Source organism: Tympanuchus pallidicinctus, unplaced genomic scaffold, assembly GCF_026119805.1.
Source record: "Tympanuchus pallidicinctus isolate F22 unplaced genomic scaffold, pur_lepc_1.0 scaffold11, whole genome shotgun sequence".
Taxonomy (NCBI): Eukaryota; Metazoa; Chordata; class Aves; order Galliformes; family Phasianidae; genus Tympanuchus; species Tympanuchus pallidicinctus.
The window spans coordinates 19,329,665-19,347,072 of record NW_026294627.1 but is presented as its reverse complement, the minus strand read 5'-3'; the positions used below and the strand labels follow the sequence as shown (position 1 = coordinate 19,347,072).

General features: G+C 35.6%; 1 protein-coding gene across 7 annotated transcripts in view; it reads right to left on the bottom strand.

Annotated features, from left to right (window-relative positions):
• FRY (FRY microtubule binding protein) overlaps window positions 1–17,408 on the bottom strand; it is a 235,808-nt gene that overhangs the window by 57,216 nt on the left and 161,184 nt on the right. For all 7 annotated transcript variants that reach the window (XM_052671119.1, XM_052671120.1, XM_052671113.1 and 4 more), the window contains 11 exons: window positions 16,684–16,775; window positions 16,316–16,488; window positions 14,283–14,443; window positions 13,661–13,771; window positions 11,548–11,702; window positions 8,849–8,948; window positions 8,363–8,534; window positions 6,704–6,960; window positions 5,811–5,957; window positions 2,429–2,597; window positions 1,591–1,681 (listed from right to left, as the gene is read on the bottom strand). In XM_052671119.1, coding sequence (XP_052527079.1) covers window positions 1,591–1,681; window positions 2,429–2,597; window positions 5,811–5,957; window positions 6,704–6,960; window positions 8,363–8,534; window positions 8,849–8,948; window positions 11,548–11,702; window positions 13,661–13,771; window positions 14,283–14,443; window positions 16,316–16,488; window positions 16,684–16,775 — 1,628 coding nt within the window. The remainder of the gene's footprint in view (window positions 1–1,590; window positions 1,682–2,428; window positions 2,598–5,810; window positions 5,958–6,703; window positions 6,961–8,362; window positions 8,535–8,848; window positions 8,949–11,547; window positions 11,703–13,660; window positions 13,772–14,282; window positions 14,444–16,315; window positions 16,489–16,683; window positions 16,776–17,408) is intronic.

Sequence of the window (17,408 nt, the reverse complement as noted above, 5' to 3'; positions counted from 1 at the left end):
CAAAGCAGACAGTCTCATTAGGGCACAATAAAAATGAAAAAAAAAAAAAAAAATAGAGAAATATGTAGAGAGAAACTGATACGAAACAAGTGAAGAATAGGCCATAGAAACAGCTTGAGAGCAGGGCAGATTTTTTAAACAAACACACTCTCTGAAACTCTCTAACACACAGTGATATTACAAACACAATTCGCTACGTCAGATGACAGGCACTGAGATAATATTATACTATCTATCAAAAAGTTAAACATTAGAACTAAAGTTAATGCAATATTATCCTGTTAATCTATGCTATAACTGAATGCTGAACTTGTACACACAGAAAATTCTGGATCACTGAGAGATACTTCAAAGGCCTTTCAGCCTTTCATTTAACATTATATTGCTTCTGCATAAAAATAGACATGTTATTAGTTTTGTGTTATTTCAAAGTACCACCATTAATGAGAATTGTTGGTTTAAAATCTGTTACTTTCTGTAAACATTATTTAATATGCCTTGGACATCCTAAGACTGAGTTCTAAGTTTAGTTGAGAAGTACAGATGCATTTACCATTACTACCATCTTTAATAATGTAAATGCCAGCAAGGAATTCTAAGAAATTATTTCACATGACTATCTGAGCTTTATCATGCAGTCTCTGGCAGATTTAACTATCAAAAACCTTCCTTTATATTACTCATGTAAGCAATGCTGAAAACATAGTTAGATTTGAAGTAAGCCAGGAAATGAAATTTATTCAACTTATCTTCAATTCAACTAAAAAGTAATCTAAATCTAACTCTACACACACAAACATGCACACATACAGTACACAGTCTGAAGGACAGAAATGTTCCCTCATGTAACTGTTTCTGTACCATTAAGCCTCAGCCTTTGAAAGGTGGACTGGAATGTTGAAATTATACTAGTCACTATCAGGAGCAACAGGCTAATGTAATACTAATCCACTTACTAATAAATGCTATTAGAAGTTCTCTTACAAATATAAGTGGGTTTCAGTAAGAGAAAAAATACACGTCTGTGCTTGAGTATCAGGTGGGCTTCAAGCTTTGCATTTACTCCATCACTTCATAGCATTTGCTATATGTAATAAAAGACTGAGCATATGGTTTCTAAGCAAAATATGTTACATCATTTTCCTCTGCAAAACACTTCATCCAGAAAAAAGGAGCAATCATGGACATAAATCTCCAAACTAAATTTTACTTGTCTGTGAAATAAAAAGGCATCATCTAACCTGATTTTTAATAAATACTTCAACATACATAATTTCATACAGATTCATTGAATTTCTCTCTCCTTCGTAGATAATTCCAAGGAAAACATGATCCAAATAGCACAATTCCTTCAGTGTAGGTTTAACAGATGTTCAATTGCCACGTATTTATTAAACAACAGTCAGGAGCGAGAACCATGTAAACAGCTTTTTTATACATGTTCTCATTTAAAAACAGTTTTACTAGGACACTGCCACTTAGGATCCTTCTAAACATCATGAATTTTCAGAAAACAAGCTGAACTTTGCTCAACATCTAACCCTTAGACCAGGAAAACACATGCATTTTGGAGAAAAAGAAGTCACAAACCTTTCATCAGTCTCTTTCACAATTCTGTTCTCTTCTACATCTGGAAAACTATCTTGGCCAGCTATAACAGTGTTACTGCTTGAGGTGGTTCCTGTATATGAGATGTCAACAAGAATCCTGTTATTTGCTGCAGGCAGTATGCACAAATAAAAGTATATAACTTTAACTTCTTCAGTAGTCACAGCCAAAGAGATGGTGCTGCTAATACAACTGAAATACAACTTGCACAAAAGAATGAATACTGCCACCTCTACAAAACATGATCTGCTTGCATGGCTGAATGAGCTGTAGTTTACACGCTTCGGGAGGCAGATCAACACAGTGATGCTCTTCAACTCCTTAGACTATGCTCATTCTTACCTGACCTAATTCATTTACCAAGAACCTCGCAAAACATTGGCAAGGTTGAATTTGGGCTGAGTGTCTCTTATGTAGCTTTGACTATGGCCAACTGAAATAGCCCCAGGCCTTTGAAAATGGAATTGCCACTTGGTTGAATTTCTCGGTTTTCAGCTGTTAGTTCTGTGATGACTTCATCACCAATGACAGCACTAGTGATGCCTTCCTGTTCCGAGAAACTAGTGACAGCAATAGAACTGCCTCATGAATTCTGAACTATACCAAATATATAAAGTATATTAACTGTATGTTCACAAAACTTATGCAACATTAGGAATTTAAAGGAACTGTAATTGAGATGTGCAACAAAGCCCTGAAACTTGCACTTTATATAAATACACATCTGAATGGGTACAAAAGTAACCAGGAAACTTTTTTTCAAAGACTTGGAGACTGGAAAGAGTAGAAAACACAACCAAAAAGTATACTTAGATCATACCAGAAGCTGCAGCTGAGGCTTTGTTACTGGCAGCAAAACGGTAAAATGGAGGATTATCACAGTGCTGGACTATTGGGTTCACTGGGTCAGTTTGCTGCAGCTCAAAAAGAAGCTCCTCCATTGTCTGAATCGTATTATTGCGACATAGATATATTGCAACCTTTTTTATCTAGGGAAGAAAATTTCAGTTATTAAAATCTGTCCGAAGAGAATTTCTAAAGAAATAAACATATCATACATTGCAGAACTGAAAATATCCAGAATGCAAATGTTACTGTTGATCAGACACACAATCACACAACTGCATTCTTCTTGTTCATAGAGAAATACAACTGCTTGCTTTGATTTCAAGACCACTTTGCCAGCTGAACAAATCTGTGTTCTAATCACCTGAGAGGTTTGGTTACCATCCACAAATCATCTGTTTAGATAAATTATTTGTAATACAAACACACAAAACCAACTAACCCTGTATCCACCATTTAAGGATATCAGCACTGACTCTGACTCGTACTCCTGGATTTACAGTTTAATTGTATACAATTGCTGATGGAGATGAGTCTAACTACCTTACACAGAGCAAAGATCTCATATATAAAGCCACATCCACCCAAAAGTTCATGTCTGTATTATTTCCAGATAATGGTTGATGTTAAAGACAGGTAGGTGTAGCCACGAAGAGTAGGTCAGGCTCTCAGGAGCTACTTGTATCTGCAACTAAAGTAATAGGATAGGGGAAAACGGCAGAGCAACTGTGTATGTAGACTTCATGCCACCTGATTTGAAAAATCTGAGAGCATAATTTACAGAAATACAGGTAAAAACATCTTTCGTGTTACTTAGCAAGGCCTCAAACTTTACAGTATGCACAGCAGTAATGTTGACTGCCCAGAGACTGACATAAAACTAGGCTGAAAATGTTGATGACTACTAAAAACGAAGACTTTCTCTGGCTCAAAACCATTTTCTTTTATAAAGTGCAGCAGCTGAGAAACTATATGCAGAAGCATTCTTCTCTGCTTGCCTTCTTCTTTTTAAAGATGTCCCTAAACAAATACTTGTAACGATGCTAATACATTGGACTGAATTGGCTTTTGATCTCAACAAGTACTGCTGTTCTTATAACTAATTTCTTATTTAGAACTTCCTGCTGCTTCTCTTTCACTCTCCATATTTTCCTTTTATTTTTTTAACATAGAGAAAATGGACATTCATAGTCTGTTCTACCCTTCCATGCTATATGCTCCCAATGACTTCCCAGATACAACTCAATTTCCTTTCAGAGTCTTGTTTCTACTTGGGCTCATGGTGTACATTCAACTACTTTCTCGCCAGAAGGGGTCACGTACTCGACAGTAAAGGTCTCTGTGGAAGGGTTTCCTGAATTTCAAATTTTCTAAGAAGTTTTTCAGTAGATGTAAAAGAAAGAACAGGTGAGCAATTTACATCAGAGCACTGGGAAAAAAATGCTTAAAGAAGGTGCAAGTATAAAAGATGAAACAATGAATTCAGCTGCTTGAAAAAATAATAGTAATTAAAAAAAAGGAATCAAGGAATGCTTTTGGCTTAAGCACACACAAGCAGAACAAATGGCTGAAGTCATGAAGCAGCTGGTGACTGCCTTGAGATGGAGAGGGCTCCAAAGGGAATGGGGTAAACTGGCAATCCTGCAACTGTAAGATCTTTTGAGCCCAGATGAGCTGAAGCAGTGCTGATAAAATGTTTGAATTATCTTTATTTGCAAAACTGTATCTGCTATTTACATGCTAATTGGAGATACATGTTTATGGCATCAACTGTCTTGAATAGTTAACAGAGTCAAGTACAACTTCTTATCTGTAAACTCCAGGGCATTATCAAAACACTGAGCAGATGCATGCGATAAGCTTGGTGTATTTTCCTACTCCAGACAAAGTCAAAATTAAAGGGTAATTTGTAAGCACAGTCAGGCTTTATGTTCCTGTGGAACTTGAAAACATTTTCAGATTTTGCAAAATCTGAGAAGAGGGCTTAGAAGGACTTTGAAGAAAGAAGGATGGACGCTATGAGTAGTAAGAGGAGTTGAGGTAAACTGCTTAAAGCTGTGGGATGGAAATACTTTTGGAAAAAGGACGTGCTGAAAGTTCATAACTCATGGAAAGATCTTTGATACCCTCAAGGTATTTGGAATCAACTCCTTTATCTTCTGCTCATACAAACACTGAGCTTATTCTTACAGCTACACCGCTTTCAACCTTTCGTCTTGATTAGATGAGTATCACTGATTTTGCACATACTTCACACTTCTACTGAACAGATAATGTGGATCAGTAGGCCCTCCAAATGAATGGAAACCAACAGGATCTTTATGATGCATAAGCAATGTCTCAATTTTTTTTAATGTTCTTCCATATTTCCTTGTTCTATTACGCTTAGCAGTCAGCATAAACACTTGAAGAAAAACATTATCTCAGCAACTGTAAACAAGGCTTTTTTGGGTAAGTTTGATCACTTTAATATTCATTTCCAATTTATTTCACGGATATTATCGCAAAGAGACTAATAAAACAGCATAGTGACACCGTCCTGGAAAATGTACTAAATTTAGATTCTCTTTCTCCCAGCAGCTGAGCAATGAGGCACGTGGGAATGGGGCTATCCTGCTTTTCTCAGACAACCGTGATTTTATTTTAACTTAAGTAATAACAATATCCTGCACAGTTTGACTCATACATTGCAGCAGCAATTATATAGCTCACAAGAGCCATGCAAAAGTTGATATGTTAAATTGCTTTTAAAGGTTAGGTATGCTGTTGCCCTTGATGCTTCCCACAGTAAGATTTATTCTGCGAAAGAAGAGAAAGTAACACTTTCTTAAAAGTGTTTTTCCATTGCTTAAATTACTTTCAAAATGTATCCAAAAGTAGCGTAAGCTAAATGCCATCAGAGAAAAATTTTAATTGTTTACTATTTTTACTTCCCCTAATTTTTCATGCAAGTTATTTAACTTTTGACAAGTCATTCAGCCTCATTAATACAATTTTAAACATATATGCAAATTGCATGTTTTTACACAATTCTGACATGAAAAAAAAAATCAAAATTTTTTTTAATCAATGTTGGTAGTTTATGATCTGTCCTTGTTACTTGTCCCTTACACAGATGAGCAGCACATTGCTTGAAATAAGGCATGCTCCACTGGTAAGGACTGAGATTCTCACTGTTCATTCCCTTTTTTCAGTATCAGTTTCTTGGCTCATTTCTTTACTCAATTTAATCTGCACAGTGTGCTAGGAAATAATAGGTGCTGCTTAATCCTAAAACAGAAATCCATTTTCTGCAAGGGACAGCTGTTCTCATTACAACCCATGTAACCAATAGTAAATAAAGTGCAAGAACTTACATAAGGTAAAAGGATGGTATCGCTACTAACGCCACACAAACTGATGAGAAACTGCAGTGTTATTCTAAGGTTGTTACTCCATTTTTCATTGTTGGCCAAAGCATTCCAGACATTTTCCATCTCTGGTCCAGGAATTTCATCTCCATACTGCAAAGGATCATAGGAACACAGTTCTTGAAATGTATATAGGATATAAATATGCAGACCTCCAAACTATAGGCATGCCATTTTTTGAGCATTTTCTCATGCAATATCAACAGTAAAACACTGGAACAAATGATAAAATGGTGTTTTCAATAACCACATGGCAGAGGTGGGAACATACATTCTGTTTAAAAGAAATACATTCTATATCCATTTTGAAAAACAGCATCTTTGTCTGACGAAAGCACACTTATTCACTTTGGAACAAAACTATGTTTTTGGAAGCAACTTACTTGATGAACTGTTGGTGGGTGGCAAAGGTGAGACCTCAACACATCCAACAACAGATCCCATAGAATTCCTGTTTTCACTCCATAGAATTCCTCTAACAATAACCTGGAGACTCTGTACTAGCAGATCATTAATGACTGAATATCATGTCCTCAGATACAAAGCAAATACCAAAAACTGTTTTGGTGGCACAGCCCTTATATTACTTGAGGCACACACTGGTTTAGTTACAGGGCCTCAACACGGGGCAAAGAAGAAATCCTGAGCCAACTGCAGTGCGCGCACGGATGCGTGCGTTCTCATCTCATTATCAAGAAATGTGTGTCAGACTAGTACAGATAGTTGCAGTGCAAAATTTTTGCTATCAGAGGCAAGGAGGCATGTTTTGCATACAAAATTAAGGTTCGAATATTTTGGAAATTGCTTTATGGTCTTGTTTATATATTTATTTATTTTACCTTTGCTGTCATATACATGAGATTATTAAGAACCAACGAGGTAGCCTCAGGAGAGCCCCAGCCATTGCCTTTAAGTCCACTTGTGACTGAAACTTCCCCATCCTTGTCCTTTAGTTCATCTTCTGGAGTGGTAGGGCTTGAACCAGGGAGAAGCAGTCTGTTGTCTACAAGTTCAATATTATGAAGCCATGGCAGCAGGTAAGTAAGCATAATCTGTCTTCCATTTGGATGTGTTGTTGGAAATCGCTGGCTTACCTCTAAAATAATTCAAGTTGAAAAGTATGACACGTTAGCTTATGAAACAAACCTTACATATACTGCTCAAATCAGATTCCTGATGTGTATTACATCACCTGATGGTTTTAATCTTGCAAACCAGAAGCATACAAAAGCATGCACTTCAAGAAGAGAAAATAATAGCAAGAAATTGTTCAAGTCTTTTGTCTAGAATAACTAATGTAGTTCTAACACATTTGGGCTATCATAGTTTGGATACAGAAAGTTACTACCTGTTACAATGCTATCATGCCACATCATATATTAAGTGAAATATGTCTGCAAAGAGGAAAAAGGATAATTTGGGTATTGGCTGCTATTCTAGAATTTCAAGAGTTTTGGGGGAATTACAGAAAAACATACAGCTGTGTTCTTCAAAATTACAGTGTCCCATTAGAATCCATTTGTCTAAGCTATGGTTTAAATTACAGGATACTCATTATATTGAGTTTACAAAAACATCTTGCTAGAGTCTTATTTCCTGTGCTGAGGCCTGTATCACTCACAGGTGGTTGCCACCCTGAGTGCTGTATAATGTGTCATACATAGTTTACAGAACTGGCACTGCAAGGGAAAGAGATTTGGGAAATCTGTGATAAGATTTTCTGTCTTTTTTAAAAAAAATCTTCAAGACATAAACTAGAATCTAGATGTACAGAAAGGGGCTCTGCTGTGTACTCTGTAATGTACAGACACTGCATTCTGGTATTTAAAAATGAGAGTGACACATCAGATGGATTCAAACAGACTGGTCTCAAAATGTAGTTGTTCCCAGCATGGTCTCAGAGTGAGCGTATTCTAAATGGTCCCCATGCAGATCTGATTCTTCAACATTTTTCTCAATAACCCTGACACAATGTTTTTCTGATAAAAATAAAATGATAACAAAGACTTGCAGATGTGGCAAAGGTGGAGATCCCTCTTTCAGAATGATTTGAATATTTGGTAAATGTTACTTGGACACAGGCAAACAATCTTCATGTTGAATGTGCATATGGAGTGCACAATTTTATCTTCACAACTATCATCTACATAAACAAATCTAAGCCAAAAGTCACTGTGCTTAACAGAAGAACCCATTACTGTAGAGTTTTCCAATGTCATTTTAACTTATCTTTGTCTCTTGTAATCTCAAAGCTATCCTAAGGTGACACAAGTGGAACAAGAGCTCCCAACTGAGGTGTTCAAATATTCTGTACCTTATATAATTGCCTCTAGGAAATATATGTTTTATTGCTAAATTTGATTTCACCTGAAACAGATCAAAAACCAGGGCAAGCTAAATCTATAAACAGAATTGCCATTCACAGGTGGAAATAACTCAGAAGTCTACTATTTTTACAAAAATGTAAGGAAGATATTCAGTAAAATAGATACAGTTACCTGAAAAAAGCGGAAGGGTAAGTTCAGGATACATCCTTGCTAGTTCATGTGAAAGAAGAGCAAGTGAGACACTATAGAGAGGTGGTAATGGACCATGTGTACCATACAAAATACTGCCTGGCCTTTGCTCAGCTACCTTTTTTGAATAAACAAAAAGTTTTGATTCAAGAATCTATGAAAGAGAAAAAAAAAACATAATGAGAAAATTGAATGTATTGACTCAGAAAATGTCAGAACTTCAAGGTGTGGTGACACAAGAATGACCCACATGCTCCAAATTTGAAAGATCCTATCTTTCTCCCATTAATTTTTATATAAATATTCCCATGAATATCTAAAGCCAAGATAAAATGAACTTTTTTATTTTCAAAACAAAGCTAGAAAGCAAATAAACAGTACTTTTTAAGAAGCTCATACACACATTTAAAAAATAGGCAGTAGGACACACACAGTTGGTTGTTTTGTAGAAAAGCAGCTGATACATGCCTGCATAAGTTGCATGGAAATTTCGTAAATCTCTCTGTTGGTGTCAGAAGCCTTGAACAGCACCAAGTTTAAAAGCGTCACAATATCAAAAGGATAGTTCCTAGAAGAATAAACAGCAGATTTTCATGAATGTTGGTGAGGAATGCAGATTATATTCACTCTGATTTAGTGTGTAATATGGCTTAATGAGAATGTCATCTTCCTTTCCTCTGTTCTATCACCAGAATATGGGAAAGGGAGTTCTTATGAACACATGCTGTTTGATCAAAGGGCCATCTGGTGAACTGAAAGAAAGAAGGGATTAGTCATAATTACCTTAGACTAATACTTAGGAATGCACTGAGTTACCCACAGAGAAAAATGCAATACCTATTTCTACAGCTGTCAATTCACCTTAAATTATAATACAAACTGTTTTGAGAGGAGATGTAAAACAAGCTGCGATTAAAATAATCTCTTTGAAGAAAAGACACCATCACCAATACGTACATTCAAACGTATTAGGAATTCTATCAAAACTGTGTTCAAAGAGTAAAAACAAAAACTGCTTCAGAAAGTCCACTAAGTCAACATTTATTGTAATGGTAAATATATTAAGAGAATATACCTTCATAATTGTTCACCACGGGGTGACTTCCAGAAATGCTATGTATATTATTACAATAGAAGCAATATATGTGAGCGCCATAAACTGAAAGCCACTGAGCATTTTGTCCTTTGTAGAAAAATAGACACAAAAAATGAGATAATGCTCATTTTACAAGCAGTTTCAACAGTGTTGTGTCTAAGCAGACAAAATGGATGTCAGAGGAAAAACAGACCAGGGTTCAAGTATTAATAAAAATCCTCAACTTCATAATCAGACTTTCCTTTCAAAGATTATGCAGATCACCTCAATTTTTATGTAGACATGGGAATGATTAGTTTTTAGGACAGAGTGGCAGTGGTAGCACAATCTGAAGAGAGAAGCCTGGCTGAAGAAGTAATTTATTCATTTGTTACACAAAAAAAAGCATCTTAGAAATTGCAAATACAAATTCAATTCATATTTTTGAAATCTCAGTATAATGCAAAATACATTTTGGTTGTTCCTGCAAGAACAACATAAAACGAATTCTAAAATACGTGTCTTGTTTTGATTTCCTATACCTCACACATTTCTCTGTTGAAATCAGCTGATCATACATCTTGTCAAATTAGTTTTTTACTTCTTATAGAGGTCTTGAAAAGCTTTAAGAAAATCACAAAATCAGGAGACAAAGTGCTGTTTTCTATTTGCAACTTGCAGCCTGTGCTTGTTTTGTATTAGCAGCAGTGATATCAGACCACAGAAAAGTAACAGGTAACCAAATCAAATTCAAGTAGGTTAGAAAAAGAACAAGGTAACTAATTTCAAGCTAATAATACTCAGGGTTTTTTTAAAATAAAGTAAATGAAAGTTCCATGCAAAATCTTTTGAAACCAGGTCCATATTGCAAATTACAATGTTGTTGATATTATGTATCTTTCTGATGAAAATACCAAAAACTGGCACAGATTTCAAAAGCGTATACAGCAGCAACTTCTAACAGGCACATCAGCTTGTTTCCAGAATCATGTAAATAAAACAATAAAACAAGAGCTGCTTGAGACATTACAATGTATAGGGATGATGATCAGAGTGCTGGAGCATCTCTCTTACGAAGACAGGCTGAGGGAGCTGGGCTTGTTCAGCCTGGAGAAAAGAAGGCTGCGGGGTGACCTCATTGCAGCATTTCAGTACCTAAAGGGAGCCTACAAACAGGAGGGGAATCAACTCTTTAACAAGGTTAGATAACAGCAGGACAAGGGGAAATGGTTTTAAGTTGAGGGAGGGAAGATTTAGGTTGGATGTCAGGGGAAGTTCTTCACTATGAGAGTGGTGAGGTGCTGGAACAGGCTGCCCAGAGAGGTTGTGGATGCCCCGTCCCCGGAGGTGTTCAAGGCCAGACTGGATGGGGCTCTGGGCAGCCTGGTCTAGCATTAAATGTGGACTGGTGACTGTCTTGGTGACAATGGAAACTGTGGCCTGTGTTGGGGGGGTTGGAGATTCATGATCCTTGAGGTCCCTTCCAACCCAAGCCATTCTGTGTGACTAACAATTCTTTATAACACCAGCTGAACCTCCAATTCAGTGAAGTCTGATCAGCGGCATTCTGGAAGGGCTCCTGCCTGCACTGTTACAAGTGTGAAATGAGCGCATCAGCAAAGCCCGCACGGCACACTATGCCAAAACTCATAACGAGACCCTTTCTTCCATAAGCACCAAATTTCACAGCAATGACTTTTTCAGCGGATGTCTAGGAGAAGATGCCAGTTGGCTACACATGACCTTAGGCATTTTGGCAGGAATACTGCAGCCAGTTTCCTCACTCTTCAAGATGTATTTGGTCATTTTGTCCATTTGCCCATGCATATTTCTCTTTTATCCCTTCACTCAAACCTATATCCACCTTCTTTGTCCTTCACACAAAACAAACCAGAAGAGCAACCAACGTGAAACAGATTTACCATCTGTTATCTGTTATTTTTCATTCTGGAGATCAATTAAATCTGCTTATCCTAGCAAAGAGTGGAAATACACAGCATATGACCAGACATTTTGCTTTAGAAACAGCAAACCTGATTTTATAGATCTGCTGTAACGTATTGTGTATATATAATTAGAAATTAATGAATACCTGCTTCCACACACAGTTGCAATTGCTTTGAAACATCCAGAGGCAAGCTGGTAGGATCCAGTATAACACCTATCTATAGCCCAGTTGAAGAGATTAATTTGATCAGGATTCAATTCCAACAACAGGACTACGACTTCACATCCAAGCTGGTGAACCTGAGAATATAAACGCACATCAAAACATAACTGGTGAAATAAAAATGTTACTAGAATTTTTAGAGCAACATAAGCAGAACAAAAGGAAACTGTAGTACTCAAACAAAAAGAAATGAGAAAATTTATCATAAATTTATATTGGGGATGGCGCAGTTGAAATGTGGCTCAGTTTTCATGTCAAAAAAGCAAAATCTTTGCAATAGCTAGGACACATTTGATACATGTTCTTGGTCAACTTCCATGCGTATTGGTTAACTGATTTATTGTTTATTTCCTACTTGAGTTTAAAAAATTGCACACTTCCATGTTTATTATTTTTTTGACTAACACAGATGCAAGGTAGGCAAAGAAAAAGTTATCTTTTGTAAATCTGTGAATATTACAACTTGTTTGCTTAATCCAACTAAACCAAATGAGCTATGAGTGATATGAACTCTCCCTATGGATACTGTACCATCTTAATCAAGATATCACCACAGCTGCAAATATCTTGTGGCAGAGTCTTGGCCCATGCCTTTCCACTCCTTAGGCAGAGGAAAGTAGTAGAAGAACTAATAACCTAATGACTATTCGTATTCTGACAATAAGTGCAGTTAACTACTTGTAAAGATGGCCAGTAATATTTAATATTAACAGATTGGGTGGGATCCTCCTCATGCAAATCTGAACTGCCTGTACAATCAGTGCAATGTAGTTACTGTAGTCCTGCGACTAAGCGACTAGCTTAGTGGAAACAGATTTCACCTATCATGTCCAAATTTTGCATTTCAAGAGGAAAAGTAAAACAACCAACCAAGAAAAAACAACCAAAAAAAAAAAAAAAAAAAAGGTGTTTTTCCTCTAGTTGTGTACAATTAGACATAGTGATGCAATATTTATTGATGATAATGAAAACATGCAATGAGGAAGAGTATATCTTTTCTGCTGGGTATTCTACTCCCACATCCACAAAAATTCCAATTATACGTATCATGTCTATGAATACTTATCGCTCCATCTCCAACAATATTTCTAAATTGTTTTATCCAATTTAGGAAAGATTCTCTCAGTAGTTATTTCTATCTACTTCCAATTTGCCTTAATGTTTCTAATCTGTTCCATTTTTTTTCCGAATCAATTACCATTTCTACAACATCTAGCTTAAAGGCTTTGCTGCCTCTTTTTTTTTTTTTTTACACTACTATGCATTATCTGTTTTGGTACAAGGCCTTTAGGGACAACAGGGGCTGAGATATCACAAAGGGAAAGATCAGAATTCTCCACTTAATGAAAGTCACCAATCTACTCCTTTGATTTCGAGTCTTATTCAAAGAGCTAACCAGCTATGAAAATTGAAAAATCACTGGATAGTTACAAGGTAAACAGAGAAACTCATCTTCACAGAAACAGATGAGAAAATGGCAAAAATAATTTACTGCATGTTCTTAAAAAAATATATATATACCTTTATTTCCTCACTTGAATCATTTATCCTCTTGATTTCTTTGAAAGATCTGCCTACTTACTTTCACTCAGGTATGTTTTACCAACATCTATGTCACTGAGCAGAAAGGGGTTTTACACTCTCACTCTGCAGAAACTTGAAGAGGGTGGGTGGAAGCGCAAATAGAAATACAAATATTTTTGAGCTCATGCCATTTTTAATCTTTATCAACAGATGAAAAATGTAAGTTTTTGCTGCAAGCAGCCATGAGCCACAATTTTTTAAGTTATTGCTTACTTAATAGCATATATTAACTTAGCATATATACGTTATGTGCTAAGAAATAACATTTTCTGTTAGAATAATTTTATATTAACTGCACATTTGTATTAGAACACTGCATGAAGCTACCATCTACTGATCAAAATAGAATTTATACAATCACAGTTCTTACAGTAATGGACCCTTTACTTGTGTAGTACAGAGATTAAAATTATTCATCAGTCTGAATCACTAACATTTGGTTAGTACTTACACGTAAATCTTGACAAGCAAGAATGTTATCAAGCCACTTGTATAGATATCCATCAGGGGAAAGACCAACATTGTCAAATACTGGTCCACAGCAGAGCACAGCTGACATGGCCTAAAAAAAGGAAGTGACATTAGTTATGGGAAAAAAAAAAAAAATGACATTAATAAATCTCTGAGAATTATTTTGGCCCAGCTTCAGGCTAATAAGGATGCCATTTTTCTTTTGAAGGAACTGTGTGGTGAAAATGGTCACACAGTTGATGTTGATAGATTGCTATTGACATTTTAGACATGCACGTGTGATACTGAACTGACAGCATATTTAATTTCAGAGTCTAATCCTCCCAGTGAATCTGATAACCTGCTGATGAACAATTAAGTTAAATAAAATTTTAAAATGCATTCTTTTTTTCAAAATAATTAGTCTTGAAAGTGTCCACAAAGAGAACATTGCATTACTGTTAAATTCAATGATTCCTCTGTATATGTATTTACTAATATAAAAGTAAGCATCAAGTATGACAATTCAAAATGCTGCTATATAGAAGGAAATAAATCCCACAATTACTTGTATTTTGATTGGAAAATTGAAATTATGGATTTTGACAGTAAAATTTAAATACCTTTAATGCACAGTATTGGTATCTAGTAATCTGATGATTTCTATCGCTGTAACGGTCCAGGGGTGTGAACATAATACTGAAAGGTCCTGCCCACTGGCTGAATAAGATGAAAAGGTGATGTCTCAAGCTCTGCTGAGGGAAAAGAAATCTCCTGTGGTGAACTAAGTGAATAGAAACAGAAATAGTTACGATTTGTTAATTTTAAATAAACATTAATGCGGCAGAGATGATAACATGAATTTCAAATTTCTACAAAAGGAATTTTTCTCTAATCTTCAGTGTGTACTCTAATTCAAAATATAAGTTCCTTTTTCAAATCTAACAGTGAATTAGATACATCCTAGTTTATGTATATTTATACTAGCATGTCCACCTGGCTTTAGAAACACCACAGAAGAAACTAATTTCACAATCAGTCTTTTTATGGCCTCTTTCATTCCTTTAGTGGCAGCTATTTACTTGTTTTCTTCCAATCCTGAGAATGCAAGCTCTTATTCTAATACAGTAATAGACAGGGACAAGAAAGGAAAGAAGCTTGGTACCACTTCATTTACAACAAAAGCATGGTATACTTCCCAAAGAGCTGAATTACTTGAGCAAATGAAAAATGATGAATTCTTAACCATGAAAGGTTTAAAAAATTGTAAGAACACGTTTTAGAGAACAGCTTTAGTCCCCCTAAACAAAACACAATGGACGAAGTGTAAGAATGTGCACTGAAGAGAATAGGAAATTCAACTATAAACCATGTTGGAAACTAGACAGTGCCCAGCTAGACAATACTAACACAAATCAATATGAACAATGATTAAAAATGATAGATGATGACACAGTAAACATTTGTTTGCTAGGAGTTACGTGTTGTTGCTTCAGTAGTTACTGACATATTTTAAAGCTGTCATATTAATGGAATATGTATCTCTTCATAGAATTACATACTATATTGAAATGAATCAGTTATTACTGCATTCTCTCAAAACATGCAGTTTAATCGTGTAAAATTCATAAATCATGCAGTTGTTTTGTCACATGCCTTGTAAAACGAGAGAATAAATGCAAAGAACACCTTTGCAATTACTCGTGGTTACTAATGTTGGCAACTACTAAGGAAATCCTGCATTTATACTGAGCATGAGAGGAAAGAAATTCAGTGTTTTTGTTAGTAGCAGCTAAAAACTTGACATTACTCAGCTCAAAAGGGAATCTTTTTATTTAAATGAGAAGAGCAAGATTGTCATTTATTTTCTTATGTTGTTCAGTTACTGTACATTTTTTGTGTGTTTTATCTGAATGCAACTATATGACTTTGATCACATTTGCATTCTTGAAACTTACATTAAAGCATTTACTATTTAATCTCTTATTACACTCTTTTAAATTCCTTTGTACTCATTGTGACAGATGCTGTTTTGTATTGTCATATATAAACTGGAGATTGTAGACATACATAGATTAAGTCCCAGACATTATCTTTCAGTAATTACATGGAGGTTTTTAAAGCATGCTCTTTCCTGAAATTTTTTGCTAACTGAATTACATTACACTTCTGATCTTTTCACTTACAAAGGGTATGAAATTCATCAGAAATCTTTGATAAGCAACTACAGTCAGATAGCATGGTAAACACACCTTGGGCAGGATTTCCTCTACAAGTAATAGTGTACATTTTCTGCTCCTCCCATATTTTTAAAGGCCTGCCTGAGTTTATAAAGAGTGGTAATAAAGTCAGGGAGAGGCATACAAGGCCTTACATTAAAAAGTCCCAGAAGGTCACAGATAATTTCTTAGCTGGGCTTTTAAAGAGAAGGTTCTTATGGATGACTATTACAAGCTTTGATATGCTTTACTATTTTTTTCTCTGACTCATCACAGACATTTGAACTTCTGCTCCACATTTCCCTTCCCATTTGCAATATGACAATTATCAATCAGTGGCAAACAGAAAAGAAGAAAAAATAAATGACTTTTGCAATAGATACATTAGATACATTAGATGCAATTTCATAATGCGTAAAGACAATTCAGCACCATACCTGGAACACACTGAATCAAGTTGGCAATCATTGCACTGAAATGTGCTCTCATATCCTTTAGGATTTCAACTTCTTTGTCATTTTCAGCTTCCAGAAGCATGCGAGTCAGATCAACATACTCTAAGAACAAGGCTCCAAGGGCTAATGTATCTCTTTCTAAGGCTCCATTTGTGCTAGCACAAAGAAAAGTTGTACATCAAATACAATAACAGTGTAGATATATTGCAGCCTCTTCAAGAAACACATAAAAATCCTTCCCAATCTATTGCACAGTTCTTCAAAGAATATACTGACATTAACTCAGGTGTTGTAAACATTGAAAATTATTTCACTTAGAGAGCAGTATTTAAGATAAATGATAGTCCTACCTATCACTTATAACACCAGCATCAGCAAGTAGTTCAAAAATTCGCAGTAACTGCAATCTTAGTAGATCTCGGCGCTCCCGACGTTTCTTGTTCTTGCAGTTTAAAAACAAAAAATGACATTTTTATATGCATAAATGTATATATGAAAAACTAGTAACAGTCTGCACAGTGGAGATCTAAAAAACCTGGTTAAAGCATTTTCTTCAAGACAGAGCTTGACTGCTTTTGGATATTTCATAGTGACAGTGACTTATACTGACTCATAAGTCAATACAGAATTAATTATCAACACAATTTTGTCTTTACAACTATTCTTGAAGAAACGGTTAATAGGTACCTTAGTTCTCACTGAACACATGGAAATGAAATCATGAAATACTGGATAAAAAAAATGATTATTCAAGGTTCCCGTGCTATCACCAGATAGTATGGACATTCACGTTAGCCTTACACCATCTACTCTGTACACTAGACACACTGTGAATTGAAAGATCAGATACTCCAACCTCAGAATTCTAATATTTTACTGGTTAACCACTCTTGAACTTGGTAATGCTGCAGCTACATTATCACTCGTATTCAAGTTAGCTCCTTGCAGACAACACTCCTGTACACTGAACTTGGATATGTTGGCTGTACACAGTTAACATACACTTCCAGTAGGACAGTACTGTTGTTAACTGGTTCATTGTATCTCATTATCTTCTAGAAAGCTGTCTTTTTGT